The following is an 18,207-nucleotide window of genomic DNA, read 5'->3' on the forward strand; positions in this document are numbered from 1 at the left end:
ATCTGTTCCAGGAAAATTAATGGAGGCACTAGTTAAAGAAGCACTGCAGGATCATTTAGACAAGACTTAAGTTATAGCTCGGACACAGCATGGTTTCGTTAAGGGGAAGTCTTGCCTGACCAATTTCATTGGATACTATGATGCAGTCACAAAGGAACTGGATGCAGGGAATAACTTTGATATTATATACTTGGATCTTAGAAAGGCTTTTGATACTGTTGCACATGGAAGACTGCTGCACAGATTGGAGCAGTGTGACATTGGAGGCAAATTGCTGCTGTGGATAAAGGGGTGGCTGAGGGGGAGAAGACAGAGAGTGGTAATCAATGGACACTGCTCGTTGTGGACTAATGTTATTACTGGAGTCCCTCAGGGCTCAGTGTTGGGTCCATTATTGTTTTCTGTATTCATAAATGATATTGATGATGGTATATCAAGCTTCTTAATGTCAAAGTTTGCAGACGATACAAAGGTAGGCAGGGTTGTCAAGGACACTACTGACACTATGCTGCTGCAACAGGATCTGGAAAGGTTGGCAGATGGGCTGAGAGGTGGCAAATGAAGTTTAACATTGACAAATGTAAAGTACTACACATGGGAAACAGCAACCCCAGAGCAACGTACCAACTCTGTGGTACTACACTGACAGTGGTAGAGAATGAAAGGGACCTGGGGGTGGTTGCGCAGGTAGATATGAAGTTCTCTGAGCAGTGCAGACAGGCTGCAAGAGTAGCTCATGGTGTATTGTCAATGATATATAGGAATTTTTCTAGCAGGGATAAGGAGGTGATGATTCCCTTGTATAAGGCAATGGTCAGGCCACACCTAGAGTACTATATACAGGTCTGGAGGCTTCATTTCAAGAAGGATGTAGAGCTGCTGGAACGAGTACAGAGAAGGGCAACAAGATTAGTGAATGGAACAAAGGGGTGCTCTTACGAAGAAAGACTTAAGTTTTGCAAATTACAGTGTCTGGAGACTAGGCACCAGCGAGGTGATCTGATAGAGGTGTATAAAGCCTTGAATGGTTTGAGCATGCACAATGCTGATGGGATTCTTCCTCTCGCTCAGAATAATCACCTGAGAGGGCATAAATTCAAATTGCGGAAAGACAGATGTAGGATAGATGTGTGGAAATTTGCCTTTAGCCAGCAGGTGGTTGGTCGGTGGAACAGACTTCCATCCCTTGTCGTGGAAGTTGATAGCCTAAATAAGTTTAAGGCTCAGCTGGACAGGTATTTTGAACGAACAGAGGGGTGAAGTGGAAGTGGTTTCTTTTGTTTTTTTTTTGGCTGATGCTGCATAAGCTTGCTTTCTTGCATCAAATGCCTCTACTAATGCTAATGCTAATTCTAATACCAGTTCCATGGGCATTTTCATATGAAAAATAACAAAGTTCTCCTTGTTATTTAGCAGCAATTAATTGCTTTGTAAAAGAATCTCTCACCTATGTCAACACTTATATAGTTGCACACTTCCTTCGCTTCAATCATGAGGGTTTTGAAGGATTTTCACAGCACATTGAATTACTAATTTTTAAAATAGCATTCTTAAAGTATCCTCTATATTCATGTATTTTAACTGCCTCAATTTCTCGAGATTGCATTTGATTATAAATAACTTCCACATAACGCATTATCTGATGGAAAAGTTCTAACCAGAACTCTAATTTTTCATTACTAGAGATGTGAAAAATTCCAGTTGTTTCTGAAATCGTCTTATTTGCATTTGCTGTCGCTTGTAGTTCCTCCATGCACTTTTCTAAGGATTCAAAATTTTCATAAATTCTGTTCACGGTGCGTATATTGAAGTTCCATCTTGTAGGGGAAGGTTGGGCAACACAGCTGTCCATATACTTTCTGAGAACAGAGAGAAGTTGTGGTGATCTCGAGAAAAATGTTGGCATCGACATGAGGTTCGAAAAGAATATTCTTGAATCTCGGGTACTACTTGCTGCATTTCTCATCATCAGATTCAGTTGGTGTGCATAGCAGTGAATAAAATGTGCATTTTTTTTTTTTTTTTTTTTTTTTATGAAAACCCCAAACACGAAAGGTATCAAAACCTATAGTACTTAGTACCATGCATGGGTTGAAGGAGAAGTATGGGGGGAGTGGGGTGCCGGAAACTTTGCTCTAGAGACTAAACATGGGTTTCACCACTTCAAGCCTCCAATAAGCAAAGTGGTGGTATTTCACTGGTTGATGAAAGTCATCTACCACCTTTAACTTCTTTTATTTTAGCCTGAACTTCCCTTTCTTGCCTTTCATCACACTTGCTCCATTAAATGTCTGAGCAACCAGTTTTTCAGTATTCCCTTCGAGAATTATGTCTAACTGATCTAGAATGCAATTCAATATTTGTCTGCCATTTGGTTTTCCAGAGTGAAAAAAACTCTGGAAACGCTCAAAAAATGTCTCCATTTGGGTCATATCTCAGAACAATTACCATTTGTCTATGTTCTAAAACATCCGTTGTGTCAACAGCCATGACAGCTACGGATGATAATGACAGTGCGCTGCTGCAACAGGATCTAGAAAAGTTTTGCAGATGGGCTGAGAGGTGGCAACTTAAGTTTAATATCGAAAAACGTAAAGAACCGCATATGGGGAGCCGTAACCCCAAAGTAATGTATCAACTGTGTGATACTACACTGACAGGGGTAGAGAATGAAAAGGACCTGGGAGTAATTGTGCAGGCAGATATGAAGTTTTCTGAGCAGTGCAGACAGGCTGCAAGAGTAGCTCATGGTGTCTTGTCAATGATATACAGGAAGTTTTCTAGTAGGGTGATTATCCCCTTGTCAGGCCACACCTTGAGTACTGTATACAGGTCTGGAGCCCTCATTTTAAGAAGGATATAGAGCTTTTGGAACGAGTACAGAGAACGGCAACAAGGTTAGTGAATGGAACAAAGGGTTGCTTTTATGAAGAAAAGCAAAACTTCTGCAAATTGCAGTGCCTGGAGACTAGGCACCTGTGTTTTTGTTTTGTTATTTGGTTTTTAGGAGCATTAGCAACTAAGACCATATTGCTCCGGGGATATACGGTGGTCATTCCCTGACCTTTCTGCATCCTCCGTATTTGGTGGTTATGGACTCGAACCCCGGTCTAATCAAGAAGCGTGTGCATGCACTGCTGCTCCTGCCCACCTGGCTACGGAGGTGCCACCTGTGAGGTGAGCTGATTGTGGTGTATAAGACCTTGAATGATTTGAGCATGCTCAGTGCTGATGGGATTTTTCCTCTTGCTCAGAATAATTGGCTGAGAGGGCCTAAATTCAAACTGAGGAAAGACAGTTGTACGATGGATGTGCGGAAGTTGGCCTTTAGCCAGCGGGTGGTTGATTGCTGGAACAAGCTTCCAGCTGTTGTTGTAGAAGTTGATAGCTTAAATAGATTCAAGGAAGAACTAGACAAACATTTGCAGAGAGTGGATGGGTGAAATGGTTTTTTTTTTTTTTTTTTGGCTGATGCTGTATAAGCTTGCTTTCTTGCATCATATGTCTTTACTAATGCTTATGCTAAAAAAGAACTACTTTTTTAGTAATAGCATTATTTTTACGAAATCATTTGTATGATCTCATGCAATCATATAAACGATATGGTAATATTTGCCAATTCGGCAACATATGAAAATTATTTATTTTTTAAAAAAACATTAACTTATTTTAAATAAGTTACCTTAGCAACAAACATCTCATGAGTAATTGTGTATTCCGAGAAAGTACTAATCGATTGCATTTGACGAATCGGTTTTCCCTTGCAAGTTATTCGGGTAGTGCCATCAGTTTGCAGTCCTTCCCATGAAGTCCTGAAAAAAAAAATTTAATAATAAAATAAAGTAAAAAGATGAGAACTTTTCGATCATTGTGATTTATTAAAAAAAATAACATCCCTGAAGTAGTAAATAAAACAAAAACAAATGCAGTTTCCCTTTCATTAATGCGAATAACTAGTAACCATCCAACTTCATCAGCAGAGGCGTAACTAGGGTTGTGGCGCCCAGGGCAAAAAAAAAAAAAAAAAAACTGTGTCCCTTGAAAACTGTTCTTTAAAATTCTGGTTGAATTTTTGCATTTTTAACCACAAAAATGGCGTCCCCAAATTTGACGCCCAGGGCACCTGCCCTACCTACCTCACCCTAGTTACGTCACTGTTCATCAGCAAACTTATTCAAAGCCACCTAATCACAGCAACACAAGAAGATCAACATTTCCTATCTTCCCCCGATCCACACACTTGCACTACAACATCAACATTATGAGCTGGCCTTGTGAAAGGTGAATACTTTAATTACAAAAGAACCATATACCCCAATGCGTCAGTTTCTCCTTTTCATTTAACCAATATTTAAAAAAATTGCCATTCAATTCCTCCATGGATCTCATACAGGGCTTCATATGTACAGTAGATTCCATTATCCGTGTTACGGATAAATCAGGATCTGCACCATCCACGGAATTGTAAGTTGGATAAAAAAATAAATACATGGAATGTGTTACAGGTAATGTTTGTTTATTTATTACTGTACTCGGAGCCGTGCCAACCCGGTGGTACAAGTGGTGTACCGCACCAGGGCGGCAATGACTAATGGGTGGCAGAGACCAATGTTCTGTAAACACTAAAAGAGACAGCAAAGACTAAGGAGACTTAAAAGTTCAATGTATCGAAGAACGTGTTTTGTCCTATTTTATATTAACAAATAATGAATTTTAAATTTGTTTTTTTTTTTTTTTTTTTTAGATGATGAATTCGTCCTTTTGCCTAGACCAGAGCCAACAAGAGCTAACGCAGGCTCTTATTAAAGTGCACGATGGACCTCTCTTGTGTTTCTGTGCATGTCCACATTTAGATATGAGGGCTAAATGCAAGAAGTCACTTCTAATATATATCAATAAAATAAAAATAAAAATTAATGTAATAAAAGCATTTTCATTATTTTAAAATTATAGATTTTTTGCCGATTACTAAAAAAGGAATTTAATTACTTAAAATGTAATATTAAGGTCTCGGATGGGCCCCCTTGAAGAATTGCAAGGCAGGGTACTGTTAGACCCCTAATCCACTCCCCCTTCCCTCCACCCTGTGAAATCTCTTATGATACCTACTTTGCCATTGCAGCAAACACAACGTCTATCCTAACCAGCTTCTATCAGCACCACATTGACCACAATAAAATACATCCGATCTGCAAAAATACAGGATTATATTTTTGCCACAAGCTCATTCTCTTTACTTACTAGTTAAAACGTATACCACGAACTCTACATGTGGAGCGCACTCTTAACCACTTGGCTCGCCACCCACATCAAATAAATTGTACCAGAGCTAACACTTGTATTTCAGTGGCTGCCTTTTCTAAATTCTGCTATTGCTCAGAGCATATTAAATTTCTTGGAATTTTTTTTTTTGTAAAAATTATTGTATTCTGTGTTATGGGTTCCCATGGTTTTCCATAAAACTGCATTAGTAAACTCTGTGGTGAAATCGTTGCTGCCAAGCCAGATAAGAGAGTGAATTGTGTTTTCTGTGTAATTCATCTGGTCACCTAGTCACTAGAAGGTTACCTCACCAAGGAAGGGGCTTCCTGGCATCCGACCTTAGGCAAGGGGAGCCAGGCCAGAGTAGCACAGGGACGCTCACTAGCTGCCCGAGTTCATGCCAGAACAACAGCATAGGCAGCCGAGAAAAGGAGCAGAATAATGTAACAGATAAAGTATAGAAGGGATAGAAAGAAAAGTACTCCCTAGGTGAGCAAGAAGCTGGAACTTATAGTATGTGAAGGGATACTAAAGGAGATTGGGGTTGGAATGGTGTAGCGGGGCAGAGAGCAGGCTCATGAGGCCGCCATAGCCTAGTGGTCAGGCGCGCGGGTGCATAAGTACACGTGCCTTGAGTGACCGGGGTTCAAGTCTGTGACTACTGAATACGGTGCTGTTTCTTGTATTCTATCTATCTATCTTGTGAACTCCTCTGCCCATTTGGTTGTCCTGGAGTATAAACAGAAAAAAATTATTTGTTAAATATAAGCAATGAAGTCGCCCGGGAGCAGCAGGATGACAGTATCCCACATCAGGACAAAGTCCAGACGTCAGAAGTCCGTTAGACACAAACACAAGCGTCAGAAGTACGCTCCACAGTGAGAACAAAATCCGCGAAACAGGAAAGTACCACTCAGTCAGCAAGGAGAAGTCCGCCTGATAGGAGAACTAACAGGTTCCAAGCATGAAGAACAAGAAAATCCAAACTAGACTTCTAGCAGAGCAGAATCCCGCGACGAGGAGACCAATGAAGATATATCAACCAATCCAACCTCGATGACAACTTACAATTATGTCCATCTTAACCTTTACAGGTTTTAGTTATTTGAAACTTTTAAAAAATAAAATCTTTCAGAAAGTTTTACAGAAGGATTTCATGAATAAGTTCAGTGGTCTCTAATTTCTAAACATGAAGCTCTCCCTGAAGAGTTGATCAAACATCGCGCCGAAAAATTAAACTGGGAATTCATTTCAGAATTTGAGACTGGCTGATGAATTTATTTAGAGAACTTAAAGAAAAATTAGGTATGAAAAAAGTATGTTTCAAAAACTTAGTAGTACTTTTATTTTTTAGTTTGCTGATGAATTACATATGCAAATTATAATTAAATATCAAGAGATGTCAAAAGCGTCGTTGAGCAGCTTAGATTGAAAACAGTTACTACTTATCAGTCTCTCAGTGAAGAAGAGTTTATTAACACACAAGATGAAAATAAACTGGCGTGATGTTAATTTAAACAGTTCGTTAACTGATAAATTCATTGAGCATTATAAAAGATTACTTCTACATATCCTACCTAACACTTTCATAAAATAAAGTTGCTTGAAAAAAACATTTAATTTTTTAAATGGGATATACAAAGCTACTGATTCTTCCTACTAAAAAACTGCTGATTTACGAATAGATTATGAATAATGTGAATAAATTTAACGCTATTAAAAAAGACAGATTATGTTATTCATATGATAATGTAAATGGACAAAGAAACTTGTTTCCCATTTATATGCCAGAATAATTCTGGCTAAACCTGTTCTAACATCATATAATTTAATTTAGTTGAGGCATATAATGCAAGAAAGAAAGCTTATACAGCATCAGCCAAAAAAAAAAAAAAAAAAAAAAACCCTTCCCATATCGCCCATCCAGTCACTCCAAATGTTTGTCTAATTCAGCCTTAAATTTATTTAAGCTATCAACTTCCACAACAACAGATGGAAGGTTCTTCCACCAATCAACTACCCGCTGGCTAAAGGCAAATTTCCGCACATCTATTCTACAACTGTCTTTCCTCAATTTGAATCTATGCCCCCTCATGTTCTTAGTCAGAGCAAACGGAAATATCCCGTCAGCATTGAGCCTGCTCAAACCATTCAAGGCTTTCTCGCAGGTGCCTAGTCTCCAGATGCTGCAACTTGCAGAACTTAAGCCTTTCTTCCTCTCACCAATCTTGTTGCCCTTCTCTGTACTCGTTCTAGCAAATCTACATCCTTCCTAAAATGAGGCCTCCAGACCTGTACGCAATACTCAAGGTGTGGCCTGACCATTGCCTTATACAAAGGGATAATCACCTCGTTGTCTCTGCTAGCAAATTCCTATATATCATTGATAAAACTCCATGACCTGCTGTGGCAGCCTGTCTGCACTCCTCAGAGATCTTCATATCTGACTGCACAATTACCCCTCAGGTCTTTTTCATTTTCCACCTCCCTGAGTGCAATACCACACAGTTGGTACATTTACTCAACCCCGGGGAATCACATCTGGTGAGTATGGGCTTGGCACACCCAGAGTTCTGAGTTGGATATCATCATTCTTCTATTTTTTGGTGATTCCCTTCTAATTCTCTCTCTCTGGGCAGGTATGGAATTTTTTTTTTTTTTTTTTTTTTGCAACAGCATAAGCCCCAGGTTTCCTTGCACCATATCGCTAATAATAATAATACTCTTGGGTTACTGCTACCCATATGCAGTACTTTGATTTGTCGATGTGAAACTTCAGTTGCCACTTCTCAGTCCATCTGCCTAACTTATTATTATTAGCCATATGGTGCAAGGAAGCCTGAGGCTTATGTTGCACAAGCCAAAAAAAAAAAAAAAAATCCCGAGTTACCCTGAGAGAGAGAGAGAGACAGACAGAAGTAGAAAGGAATCACCAAGAAAGAGAAGATGATGATATCCAGCTAGGGATACTGGGTGTGCCAAGCCCATACTCACCAGTTGTGAGCCCCCGGGGTTAATTTTTCTAGATCCTGTTGCAGTAGCATACTGTCTTTACTATCATTAACAACCCTGCCAACCTTTGTATCATCTGCAAACTTGGACATTAAGCCTGATATTCCTTCATTGATTTCATTGATAATTACAGAAAATAAGAATGGGCCCAGCACCGAACCCTGGAGGACTCCATTAATAACATTAGTTCTTGTACAGCAATGTCCATTTATTACCACTCCCTGCCGTCTCAAACATCCGTTTATTCATTGCAGAAACTTGCCCTTAATGCCATACTGCTCCAATTTGTACAGCAGTCTTTCATGTGCAACACTATCAAAAGCTTTCCTGCAATCCAAGCATATGATATCAAAATTACTTTTTGCATCCAGTTCCTTTTTGACCACATCATAGTATCCAATCAAATTGGTCAGACAAGACTTCCCCATGCTATGTCTGAACTATTATTGCAGTCTTGTCTAGGTGATTCTGTATCACCTCTTTAACCAGCGAATACATTAATTTCCCCGGAACAGAAATTAAACTAACAGATCTATAATTATTTGTGTCACCCTTTGTGAATTGGGGATACACTTGCACATCTCCAGTCCATGGGGACCTCCCCTGAATTTAAGGATGCTCTCACAATTATGGCGAAGGGTTTGCTAACTTCTTGCTACATTATAGATGAATGGATAGACAGATGAATGGGTGGGAATACGGTTTTTTTTTTTTTTTTTTTTGGTAGGCAGGATGATGGATGGTACAGAATACAACTGGGCACAAATTTTAAGTCTCGCCTAGGGCGCATGAAACCCTAGCGACGGTTCAGCTTACAGTTCATTGGTGGTTAGAGAAGTTTATTTTTATTATCTATGTGCGCACGTTATGTGCAACGGCAAAGTTACTGTCGATTAAAGGATTGATCTTATATGTATAAAATTAGTGTATATCATTAGAATAGGTTGTTCGAACAACCTCAACCTGCAGTTTGAACGATTGAAACCCCTCAGTGCCAAACAAAAACTATGGCTAAATTTCTGGAACTCACATTTTCTTCAGGGCCGTGAAGATAGAACATTGGTTTCAGGTGCAAATTCTAAAAAGTTTCAATTTTATTAATAATCTATTATGTTAAATAATCAATTAAATTAAGTTCTAGAAGTTAGCGATGGGATTACAGTTGCTTGGTTTTTACTTCGGATACTTTGGTTTATGGGCATTTCACACTGATGGGCCAAAACATTATGACCACCAACCTAAGCCGTTTACTGACAGAAACCTATCTCGACAGCAAGAAAGCGACGGCTAAACTTCAAGCCTACATAGAGTGTGGGGCAAACAAAATGCTACAGCGTGTGTCCATATAATGCGGAAACGCTGAGGAAACAACCAAATACAACGGAAAACCCACAAATAAAATGTCAACCAGCCTCAAGGAAAACCCTGCTACCTACCCCCAACATTCTTGTCCTGAGACCGCTTACCACCACCGAAAATATCAAGACACAATTCATACAGGAACTAGCTAATGATTTAAAGGCAACAAGAATTAAAACAATAAGGAAAACCAGGAACCCGGGTATAGTCGTGGAGACCGAAACCAAAGAGGAAGCTACCGAAATAATAACCAACCCCAAGATAACTAACATAGGGTTAAAATCGGAGGAACCAAAAAGGACCCTCCATAAAAATCTATGGCCTGGATGCCAGTATGACACCAGAAAACCTAGCCCTAGAAATATACGCCAGGAACCTCCAGAGATCCCTACCAGAAACCGACATCAAACAGCAAATAATGACTAGATTCGCCATCAAACCGGCGATAGGAAACAAAAGGAACTGGGTTGTCGAGCTCAGCCACACAGCGTGGCAGATCCTAGCAAAACAAACGCGGGTCTTCATCAACTGGGGCAGCCATAGATTCCACGAACATATAGTAGTTCCAAAATGTAACAGATGCTGCAAGTTTGGCCACACTACCCACACTTGCAGCCAAAACACCCCAACCTGTGGTCACTGCGCCGACAAAGGCCATGACTACAAGGACTGCCCAAAGAAAGATGAGGAACCAACATGTGCCAACTGTAAGAGTCAGAAGTCGGAAACTTCACTCAGTTCCTGACAACAAATGTCCTATTTACATCAAAAACAAGAGTTTAAACCAAGCCAGAATCAATTATGGCAGCACACGATAATCATTATAATACCACAAAAATCAAATTCATCCAACTGAATGAACAACGGGCAAGGGCCGTAGCCGACCAAGTCAGGCTCAAGGCCGATGAAATTAATGCAGATGTAATCATATTACAAGAACCGTATACCCACTCCAAACTAGTCAGAGGTATCCCCTCAACTACAAACTAATACAAGCAGATGATACTACCCCATGGGCTGCAATCCTAATTAGAAATCCCGACATCACTACAACCAAAGTCTCCCACCTGTGCACGGACTGGGCAGCCTGTGCTCAAATTATCGCTGCACTAGGTGCCCTCTACATAATATCGCTATATTGCAGACCTGGTGAAGACATCACCACAGCCACCAGATACCTCCAACACGCTACCACCTTACTAAGAGGGGAAAGAATTATCATCGGAATGGATGCAAATTGTAGATCACCAGCCTGACACAGCCATATCCCCGACAGGCAAGGTACTAAGAATGGCCAGAGACTGGAGGAATTTATTACGAGTTCATCTATCGTAGTCCTCAATAAACTAAACCAGCTGCCAACTTTTTGCAACCTCCGTTGGGAGGCTACAATAGATGTCTCTCTTGCCACTCGAAACATAGCAGGAAACATCAGACTGGATGGTCTAGGATGCCTGGACCACTTCAGACAATACGGGCTCAGACATTCCAACTCAACGGGAACCTAAATCAACAACTGCCAGCAGAAAGAATGCCCCAACGCTATGCGTTGCAAGCTGGGATCTGTTCCAGAAAACCCTCACAGACAACAAAAACAGAAAGATGCAAGAAATCAAAACGGCTGGGAACCCTGATGAACTCCAGAAGACCATCACCTATAACAGTGGCTGCAAACACCTCAATCAAACGGAGACGGCCCAAACCTGGTGCTGTACCTTGGTGGAACCAAGAACTTCAACAGCTTCGTAAGGACGTCCAGACCAAAAGGACAAACTTCCAAAAGGCAAGAAGAACTTCGCCTGAGCGGGAGGTGGACACTCTCAGAAACCTGTATAGAGAAGCGCGAAATGCTTATACCTCCCTCATAAGAAAAAATAAAAAGGAAACCTGGGAGAGACTAGTAGAAAACTCAGGGAACACTGACTCCTGGGGTGTTGTGTACAAGGTTGTCACAAAAAAGCTCCCCAGAGGTAAAGTGCTTACAACCACTGTCACGCCCCAAGGAGAAGAAACCTGTTCGTGAGAGGCATCAATAAACAATATACTAGATGTCACCTTTCATCCCCACAAAGTCCCACAAACGAAGGAGCAGATCCAGACCTGCAGGGAAAATGACAAGTACAGAACAGATAGTGCAGAACCGCAATTCACTACGGATGAGCTCATCCTGGTGGCTTCACGAATAGCAGCGAAAAAATGCCCAGGCCAGACCTCCTGGAGCCGGAAATAATCAAAAAAGTAGTAGAAATAGAACCGGAACTCTTGCTACAAGTCTTTAACCTATGCCTGACAGTGGGAGCATACCCGCAAGATTGTAAAATGGCCAACGTTAAACTAATAATTAAGAATACAAACAAACTACCAGAACAGCCATCTTCCTACAGACCGATCACACTACTCACAGTACTAAGTAAACTTTTTGAACGACTATTGTTATCCAGAATAAATCACCACTACCAACAGGCAAACCTACCCTCATCAAACCAGTACGGATTCAAACCAGGTCGATCCACAGTTGATCCACTCCAAAGCCTAATTGCCCAAGCACAAGAATCTGAGAAAAAATACGTGCTAGCTATCTCAATTGATTTTGCCAGGGCGTTCGACACCCTATGGTGGCCGAGCGTCCTGGCAACCTCTTCAATGTGCTTAAAAGCTATCTCACCGACAGAACAATCAAGATAAAAGCTCCCTACAAAAAAAATAGAAAAAATATACAGAGGGTGCCCACAGGGGTCAGTACTTGGACCAACAATGTGGAATCTCCTGATGAACCAGTTTCTAAACAAGGATCTGGAAGGGGTCCGCTCACAAGCCTTTGCGGACGACCTCATCCTAACAATAGAAGCTAACTCCAGGGCACAACTGGAAATACTGGCAAACCGAGCCATGCAAATTCTCCAAGACTGGGCCACACATCATTTACTACAAATCTCACCGACGAAGACCAACTCCATACTCTTAAAGGGAACACTGAAAATCCACAGACCACCCCAAATTAAAATTGGCACTAGAACAATAAGGCTCAGCACAGAGCTCAAATACCTGGGCGTCATCTTGGATACCTGCTTATCCTTCAAACCGCACATAAACTACGTAAGAAGAAAAATAAGAAACTGCACTGCTTTAATAAACAGAATTGCCCAAAGAGACTGGGGACTGAAACAGAGAACGATGATGTTTTATTATAAAGTAGCCTTCTTACGAATCGGGACATACGCAGCTGGTGCCTGGTTCAAAAAGGCCAGCACAGCTGCAAACTTAATAATACTTGATTCCATACATAGAATCATGCTACTCACTGCTAGTCGCGCCTGCAGCACAGTGAGCACACATGCTCCGCAAGTCATCACAGGAACCCTCCCCTTAAACCTAGAGGTGGTCTGGAGAGGCATCCTCCATGAGCTCGCTAAAGGCAATGCTTGTACACATCTAGACTTCAATGGAGATCCAGGAAATAACCGCATTGCGGAAAAAAGAAGACTCCAGACGTGGCAGGCACGATCGGATGTCTCCATCAAAGGTCGGATAACAAAGAAATTCTTTCCAAATATAGATAGATTCCAACCTAAATTACCAACCTCGTACGCACCTGGTCTGTTTGTGACGTACCTACTCACAGGACATGGTGCCTTAAACGCCAAACTAACAACTCTGGGAATAACTGAAAATCCAAATTGTACTTGTGGCGCTCCAGAAACTTGATCGCACCTAATGTATGACTGCCACCAATACGATGACATCCGCTGCCAGCTGGTGACAAGACTACAACATTCACCCAAGGACCAGGAGCAATTCATTCTGGATGATAAAGGACCATATATAGCATTCACCGAATTTGCACAGAAACTGTTTAACAGACGCCGAGCCACACTAGCCCAACAAGCAAATAACAACGCAACTGGAAACTAAATGGGACAATCTATTATTCCCACAACAGATTCCATACCTCCAACGAGAATAAAAGGACTGGGCTACAACTCTGCGACTGACTGAACCCTGAACCTGCAAAAGGGCCCCACGGACCTGAACCATGCAGCTTCGCTGCAATCAAGCCTCGTTGGGGACCAGAATCGAGCACCTGACTCGATTCCTTTCCAACCCTACCACAGCAGACAGGAGATACCTTGTCTCCCCTCGCCGAACCCCCCCCACCCCTTTCCTCTCTGGTGAGGCATAGGCATGCCTCACTGACCAACTGGGGGCACTTCCTCTATCGCTCCCATATTTCTATCTTTACCCCCAAGTCCTCTGTGCCGAGCTGGCTAGCCGGGTGGGTAAAGTGCTTGCCTGGCAACCCAAAGGTCGCGGGTTCGATTCCCGCCTCAGGCTTGAATCAAAGTACTGCAAAAACCTTGGGACGGAAACGGAAGTGCATTATATGGCTACAGAAGCCTATGCGCCAACAACTACCAAAAAAAAAAAAAAAAAAGTCTTTTGTCTCTCCTCCTACTCTATCTATATACAACGCGAACGCCCCACACACTAAATTTAACAACACTCAAAATAATTTTCGCTCAGTCTCGGCCTATCCATCTACGTAATATCAAACCCCCCAGCGGTGTGTACGGGCATACAACGTTTGTTGTATGCAGACAAGCGAAATGAGTAAACACATGTGTATATACACATACATATTATAATTTTTTTTTTAGGTCCTAGCCGCCGAAATCTCAGGAAATTAAGTGGCAGGATCTGCCAAAGTAACTAAGTCTACTGGGTTCCTGGTCTGCCTCCACGTGGTGAAGGTGGGGCAACGTTGGGCTCCAGCAGGGGCCCAGCGGCTAAATGACCAAATGAACAACGGTACATGACATTACACGTGTACAATACCCACACACTTTTAAATCTCTGGCATTCCCAGCAAACTGGTATACATACAATGAAAGCAACGGGGAGATGGGGGAACCCCTGGTGCCGCGTGACATCAATATACCTTACACAAGCCGTTTAGTGCAGACGTGTTTTTCGACGCTCTGCAGAAATTAGTTTAAAAAATGTATTTAATCAATAGTGTAAGTGCTACAATGTATTCCCACAAGAAGACTAACCTTATTGGAGTGCCTTGGTGAGAAACTTTTGGTATTTTATTGTGATTTTCGCCAGATACTAACGTTATTCTCTGTTTTCCTTTGTTTGCGAGACTGTATGGTCACCGTGCGGTTCGCCAAGGGAAAATAGAGAAGTGCTCCGGTATAAGGCGGCTGCCGCGTTAGGATCTGGCCCTTGACTGGGGAAGAACCCCTCACTAGTGTGTACCGTGGGCTGAACAAGAGCCTCAACTTTTTTGTGACTGAGTTAAACTTTAATTGCAAATTGTGCGTTCAGTGACCTTTTCTTCCCCCTCTCTGCCCCAAACTTTCATGGAGAAGTGGAACTTCTTTCTCGCGCATTTCCCAACTTTTTTGATGTGACCATTGCCTTTAGAGTCCTCAGAAACCGCTAAGGGAAGTTGCCCCATCTTTCTAGGGGAATTTCTACCTTCAGCTGCCCCCCCCCCAAGTGCGTCGGTGGGGGAAGGAAAAACACAGACAGTAGTGTACCTCTCCAAATTATCGTGCGGACTCGTGTGAGGCCGAATTCTTCGACTCCCGAAGAGACCTGTGTAGGGAAACACTCAGCACCTTGATAATCCAGAAAAATAATTAAAAATGCATGAAAATGATAAGGAAGTCATTGAGATCGGCACCCTCAGCCAAACACCGGAGAGACAGGAAGATCCCGAGGATCATAGATCAATTGCCAAAAGAAAAAATAAAAAAGCAACGGTACCGAAATCTGACCGGGAAACCTGGAGTTCCAGCGAAATAAAGGATCAGCATGAACACCCAGGAGGAACAGACGAACAAACCAAGCTGTCAGAAAATACTAAACTTGATTCGACACTACCAAAGGGAACCGTTCCAGAGCAGACATTACTGCTGCGAACGGCCTTAGATATTCTGATGAAGGAAAACAGCAGCAGAATAACATCTCTACTAACAGCAGAAAACCAATGGAATAAACTCGAAGCCATCTTAATGAACACATTCGGCCAACTACAGAAGTCAGAGGTAATATTGGAAGCACGAAACATGGATGGAGACAAACAAATGCTACAGCGCGCTCCACCTTATTACAAGCGCTGAGGACACCAGCAAGCGACTCTATAGTGGCTGGAAAAACACCTGAACCTGAAAGAAAGACCCTACCTAAACAGCCACACTTAGTGGTCCTACGATCAACAAAACCTGACAACAACAGTCCAGTAAACATTGTGCGCGTAGCACAGTGTTATTGTCACCGTCCTTCTCACACCGGGAAAGGGCCCGGTTCGAATCCCGTCGATGACGTGAGGAACTTTAATGGGCTTTTTTTCACTTCGTGGCTGAGTTAATCGGTCTCAGGCGTAGATAGCAAGGTTTTTTTTTTTTTTTCGATTAGCAAAACAGGCAAATCGACCATAGAACACATGCAATTTACAGACAATATATAAATGGGAATATATAAGAAATAATGGGTGGCCCTATAATAGTTTGGCTTTTTTTTTTTTTTTTTTTTTTTTGAATCCAGTGAACAACTCAATCCCAAATAATGACAAACCTAAACGAAGAATTTAAGACAACAAGGAACGTCCGAATACTAATAGAAACGGAAACAAGAGAGGAAGCACAAAGAATAATAGAAAATCCGAAAATACCTGAACTAGGACTAACCGCTGCTGCGCCCAAAAAACGAGGCCCTTCAATCGTAATATACGACCTGGCCAAAGACCTTACCCCAGACCAACTGTTAGAGGAGCTATTCCAAAGAGTTCTACAGGCCATATTTCTGGACAGGAATAAGGAAGACCCAGTGACGCCTAAGTATATAACTAAGTCAAGGGACAGAAGCCACCAGAACTAGGTTGTTGATCTCACACCCATGGCTTGGAGGGTTATAACTACCCAGAATAGAATCTATGCTAACTGGAGCAGTCACAGCATGTGACTCTGCCCAAATGTTACAGCTGCAAATTTGGGCATACAACCCACACGTGCATCCAGACAATTCCCACGTGCCGGCATTGTTTGGAAAAAGGTCATGCCTTCCGTGACTGCCCAAACAAAAACACCGACCCAACCTTGGCAAACTTCAAGAGTTTAAAGTTAGATTGCGCACGCTCAATCAGAGATGGTCAATGTCCTACATACCTCAAAGCAAAGGGTTTATTCTAATCAAGACTCAACTTTGGGAACACGTCCTAAAAAATATAACATCACAGAGGTTAAATTCATGCAGATAATTCATGCACATAGAATTGGTCGCCGACCAAATCCGCAAGAAGAAGAAAACATTGACGTAGTAATACTACAAGAACCTTACGTACATATGAAGGCTGTCAGGGGCTATCCCATAACATACAAAGTATCCCCAACGGGAGACGACACCCCATGGGGATCTTGGTAAGGAAACCCGGATATATCGGTGATCAAAATCACTCGGCTATGCACATCTTGGGCCGCATGTGCCCAGCTCACCACAGCCTTGGGAGCGTTTTATGTCATAGCCCTTTTCTGCCGTTCGGGTGAGGATATCGATTTCGCAGTAAGGTACCTAAGCCTGGCGAGTGATATGCTCCCAAATGCAAAAATAATTATAGGAGCAGACGCTAACTGCCAGTCGCCAATGTGGCCCAGCTATACCACAGATAGACAGGATAGCAGAAACGGGACGAGGTTGGAAGAGTTCCTGGAAACTTCAACATTAACTGACCTAAACTTACTGAGCAATCTGCCTAGATTCTGTAACACATTATGGAAGGGCACCATAGACATCACCATGGCAACGAGGAATGCTGCCTACAACATTTTCAATTGGCCGTTTCCAAATTTTCAACTTCCTGGAAGATGGCGCACGTTAAACTGATCCTAAAGAATCGAACAAAGCCACCACACCTTCCGGACTCCCACCGGCCCATTGGACATTTGACAGTCATCAGTAAGCTATTTGAACAACTACTCTACACACGGATCCAACATTACTATGATGAGACTGACTTGGCCTCAGCAAACCAGTTCAGCTTCACGTGGGGCACCTCCTGAAGCCACCTTTGGCCGCCCTGACTCCCCTTCTGACCAAGGTTGACAGATATAACACAAAGTACTTCCTAGTGCTAGCCATGGACTTCGCTGGGGTGTTCGACTCACTTTCGTGGCCAAGTGTTCTGGTTAGGCTGCGCAAAAACACAATCAAAAGTTAACTAGCTATTTGAACAACTACTCTACACACGGATCCAACATTACTATGATGAGGCTGACTTGGCCTCAGCAAACCAGTTCAGCTTCAGGTGGGGCACCTCCTGAAGCCACCTTTGGCCGCCCTGACTCCCCTTCTGACCAAGGTTGACAGATATAACACAAAGTACTTCCTAGTGCTAGCCATGGACTTCGCTGGGTCGTTCGACTCACTTTCGTGGCCAAGCGTTCTGGCTAGGCTGAGCAAAAACACAATCAAAAGTTAACTAACCAACAGAACCATCAAAGTCACTGCCCCATACGGCAGACTCTCCAGACGTGTCCATCTGGGCTGCCCTCAAGTTTCGGTCCTTGGCCC

The 18,207-nt window shown here is 42.3% G+C and overlaps 1 protein-coding gene across 1 annotated transcript in view; it reads right to left on the minus strand.

The window, feature by feature from the left end:
* The window catches only part of LOC150081760 (alcohol dehydrogenase class-3-like), a 137,540-nt gene that overhangs the window by 42,890 nt on the left and 76,443 nt on the right, over positions 1–18,207 (minus strand). Inside the window, exon 6 of the mRNA XM_090379624.1 lies at positions 3,683–3,812. Coding sequence (XP_090235750.1) covers positions 3,683–3,812 — 130 coding nt within the window. The remainder of the gene's footprint in view (positions 1–3,682; positions 3,813–18,207) is intronic.

The sequence above is a fragment of the Mastigoproctus giganteus genome, chromosome 8, assembly GCF_048544385.1.
Source record: "Mastigoproctus giganteus isolate SK-2022 chromosome 8, ASM4854438v1, whole genome shotgun sequence".
In the NCBI taxonomy this organism is placed as follows: Eukaryota; Metazoa; Arthropoda; class Arachnida; order Uropygi; family Thelyphonidae; genus Mastigoproctus; species Mastigoproctus giganteus.